The sequence below is a fragment of the Paracoccidioides lutzii genome, assembly GCF_000150705.2.
Source record: "Paracoccidioides lutzii Pb01 unplaced genomic scaffold supercont2.5, whole genome shotgun sequence".
NCBI classification, from domain to species: domain Eukaryota; kingdom Fungi; phylum Ascomycota; class Eurotiomycetes; order Onygenales; family Ajellomycetaceae; genus Paracoccidioides; species Paracoccidioides lutzii.
The window spans coordinates 373970-377995 of record NW_015440951.1 but is presented as its reverse complement, the minus strand read 5'-3'; the positions used below and the strand labels follow the sequence as shown (position 1 = coordinate 377995).

At 49.9% G+C, this 4026-nt stretch overlaps 2 protein-coding genes across 2 annotated transcripts in view; both read left to right on the top strand.

Moving 5' to 3' along the window:
* PAAG_11463 (phosphomevalonate kinase) overlaps positions 1-1335 on the top strand; it is a gene marked incomplete at both ends in the record, with an annotated part of 1777 nt that extends 442 nt beyond the window's left edge. Inside the window, one exon of the mRNA XM_015847110.1 lies at positions 207-1335. Coding sequence (XP_015703242.1) covers positions 207-1335 — 1129 coding nt within the window. The remainder of the gene's footprint in view (positions 1-206) is intronic.
* A 1886-nt stretch (positions 1336-3221) lies between these two features.
* PAAG_11462 (hypothetical protein) lies at positions 3222-3924 on the top strand (the record flags this gene model as incomplete). The annotated part of the gene is made up of 2 exons (XM_015847109.1): positions 3222-3818; positions 3844-3924. The coding sequence occupies 2 exons, from the start codon at positions 3222-3224 to the stop codon at positions 3922-3924; spliced, it is 678 nt and encodes a 225-aa protein (XP_015703241.1).
* Between the last annotated feature and the right edge of the window lie 102 nt (positions 3925-4026).

The window sequence follows — 4026 nt, the reverse complement described above, 5'->3', positions numbered from 1 at the left end:
GGTTGGGAGGGTCGGATCATATGGTTTTCCTGGATGGATTTGCGTTCATTCGTTATTCTGGTTGTATGTTTGATTGCACCAATACTCTTTGGAGAAAGGGCACAGGAAGTACCCTGGAACTTCATATCCGGGCGCTGTTTGATTATCTACGAAGCATTTGATCTTGCAAGCTATACTGGGAACAGTCTACTAATATTATCTCGCAGACCGCGAAATCCATACGTCGAAACATCAATAAACTACGCCCTGACATATGTTAGTTACATCGCAGCATCCAACCTGTTCGGCTCTCTCTCCATCACCATTCTCGCAGACAACGACTACTACTCCCAACCCTCCATCTCACAAACTCCAGTCCACAACGGAGGAACCCGCTTCGTAGACTTCGGCGTCAAACTCCACGAGGCACACAAGACCGGTCTAGGCTCATCGGCCGCACTCGTCACAGCCCTCGTTTCCGCAATCGTCATCCACCGCTCTTTTCAGCCAGAAGAACTCCCAGCCGTCCGCGACAAACTCCATAACCTCGCGCAGGCAGCCCATTGCGCCGCGCAGGGAAAAATCGGCTCCGGCTTCGACGTCGGCGCCGCAGTTTACGGATCCTGTCTGTACCGCCGCTTCTCACCAGCGGTTCTCGACAGTTTAGGCGACGTCGGGTCCCCACAGTTCGAAGATCGGTTGTTCGCTGTTGTCGAGGATCTCAATGAGGATGTGCCCTGGGACACTGAGTGTATCGACTTTGGCATCAGGTTGCCGCGCGGTATGCAGATTGTGCTTTGCGATGTGGACTGTGGCTCGCAGACGCCGGGGATGGTGAAGAAGGTGCTTCAGTGGCGAGAGGAGAATCGGGAAGAGGCAGATGCTCTGTGGGATGAGTTGCAGACGAACAATGAGAAGTTGCGGCTGTTGTTGAAGGAGTTGGTTCAGGCTAGCTATAGTTCCAACAATAGAAATATCAATTATGCCGAGAACGGCAACTTTGACGCGGTTGGCGTGCTCATATCCCGCACGCGCGAACTGCTCCGCACCATGACGGCGAAAAGCGGAGTTCCCATCGAGCCCAAGGTCCAGACGGAGTTACTGGATAAGCTCTCGGAGCTGGACGGGGTGATTGGTGGTGTGGTGCCCGGTGCAGGCGGGTATGATGCCGATGCGTTGCTGATAAGGGACGATGCGGCGGTTGTAGACAGCCTTCGGGATTTCCTGTCGACGTGGAAGAGCACTGTCGAGGATGATTTTGGCGGGCGGATTGAGAGGGTGAGGCTGTTAGGGGTGACGCATGGGTCTGAGGGGCTGAGGAATGAGGTTCCGGTGAAGTATTCGGAGTGGATGTAGGGGTCTTTTTTTTTTTTTTTTTTTTTTTTTTTTTTTCGTATTTTCCTCTTTCCTTTTCCGGGAACGCTACGCTGATGTCGGTTTGAATGGTTTTTATATGGCTCGGGTTTCGGATTAGTTTCCTTTCACATAACTACACCTGTTGCTCATTGAAGTATTTTCATCGGTTCCCTCTCTTGGTCTTTCTTCTCGGATTTGTGGTGATATCCAGCGCTGTGTGCATAGCGAAAGTCTAGGGTTCGGATGTTTCTTGTTCTCGGTTTGTTTATTTTCTTCTTTTCAGGTATGTATGCTTGCTTGCAATCTCCTGCATTGCATTTGCATGAGTCTTATATCTTGTTAGGATGGATTATTTTGCATTAGGTTTTCTATTCCCCCCCCGCTCTCCGTCCTAGCCTTTTTATACATTTACATACAATTGATTCTGGCTTTTTAAACTCTGGGTTTAAACTTCAGCGGCTCGAATTACTTCCCCCCCATGGTTACTGCATGACGCTGAGAGCGAGTTTACCTTTGATGGTTTGGTTTGACGTTCCCTGTCGAGCCTAGTCTATCCTTACCTAGTAATTAATAATAATGGTTAATCAAGACCAAGATGGGAGCAACGAACTAAGAGTTTCTTTCAAATAAAGTTAACGCAATCTGGGAAGGGAATTGGGGAAATTTGGACAAAAGCATGGTTCTCTGCACGCCGTGCAGAAGTTACCAACTAATAATAGAAATGTTGGTCATGTACAAGTCCTGCACCATATGTTAATGTCGGGTTGTAACTTTGGGGGGGGCATGTCAAATTTACCTGGTCACGCCTTGCATTTGGGTCCTCTTGGGCGGAGGAGTGTGACAAACTCCAGGTTGGGGGGGAACATGGGCGCTGATCGACAGATTCCATTTTTTTTTATTCCAGTTTATTTTCTTCTTCTCTCTGCTGGGAAGCACACTTCTCTTTTTTTCCTCTCCGGGCGAGAAGTGATTATAACCAGAGTTAGCTGTTGAAGGTTAGCTTATTAATTAGCGGCTGGGCCTCGGGGAAACTGACCCCTTTATATCGTTTAATCTTTTAGTTAAAAAGGGGGTGAACCACGAGCGAGGAGCCCAAGGGGTCCCCGGGTCTCGGGTCCCTGATGCCCACCCAAATTTAGCTGTAGCTTTAACTGGACTGAGCCACCTGAGCCACCTGAGCAAGCCCCGTCTTGCTTCCTTCTCCCCCCCTCCCCCCCCCCCCCCCCCCCCAAATTTCCTGTGCTCAGCCTTCGCTTGCCGCTCGCTGTTCGCGATTACTCAGTCGAGTAGTTAACTAAAGTGTTCCTTACCTCTCCAACCAACCAACATCAACAACAATAACATCATCATCATCATCATCATCATCATCATCGTCATCGTCGTCGTCGTCATCGTCATCACATCATCATCATTATCATCAACCACTCACTCCGTACGTTCTATACACTACAAACTCTACAGCAGAGACACCCCCTTTGATATACGTTACAGATTGGAGACGACATAATAACTACGCCGCAACACTGCAACCGCCAGAGACAGGGACATCGGGTAGACATCGCCCCTATCTCGGTCTTCGCCTCCCTCCCGTGCTCAACGGCTGCGATTTCTCCATCTTTTTCCTGCATCTCGAAACCCCCTGTATGCCATGCTCCCGCCGTCTTCATCCTTCACCCAGCTGCTGCTCTGAAATTATCTTTCCCGCCTACGCTCTTTTACAACCACGCTATCTCTCTATCGTTAACCTTACTCCTTGAAAATATTTCCATTCCTTGGCCTGCGTTGAACCTGGAATACGCAGACTCCATATCGTCGGAATTTCATCAGTAGTAAACAAGAGACATATCTGGCTTCGGGTATAGTTTCAGTTCAGTGGGCCCTTGATCATGGAATCAAGAACCCTTGTTGCCCCAAAGCGCGATGCTAGTCCAGAGCGAGAACGGGGAGATTTTGTGGAGAAAAAGGAATCGCCTATTTCCCAATCGAAACCAGACCAGCGCACAATATCACAGGAAGATCTCGCCTCACCGACTATGACAACAACAACAACAACAACATCTGCACTTCCCCCTCCCTCCTCTTCAAAACGGGCGCCGGAATCAGCCAACAAAGACAACACCAACACCACTCCGTTTGCTTCGAATGAGCCCGCAGCCACTCCGGCTATGGTCTCATCGCATCGTCCTGTCACATCAGATCCCACACAGCCTTCAAACCCGCCCGGCACCAGCACGACCATAAGAGCAGATACTCCCCCCTCGATGACCAGCCAGCCTCTTGATGCCCCAACTTCAGAACACTATATTGCGCCACAACCAGATCCAACCACCAACACCGCTTCTGAACCTCAGCAACAGCAACCCGATCCCTCCGCTCCTGCAGCCAGTGGCCCTGAGGAGTCCAAACCCGCTGATCCCGCAATTGGCCCCTCCACAGACCTCACCACCACGAACAAAGAAGCAGAAGATGTCGGCAAATCACTGGTAATCAATCTACTCCTGACGACAGGAGCTAGACACCCGTTCAAGATCTCTACGAAGTACTTGCGCAAACGCCAGGTGGATGTGCCAGATTTCGACCCATATTTGATGAGTGTATATACGTTGAAGGAATTGATCTGGACGGAGTGGAGACAAGGTATGCTTCTCAGATGCTGTTTTCCCAAGGGAGTTGGTTTGTTTTTATTTGGGA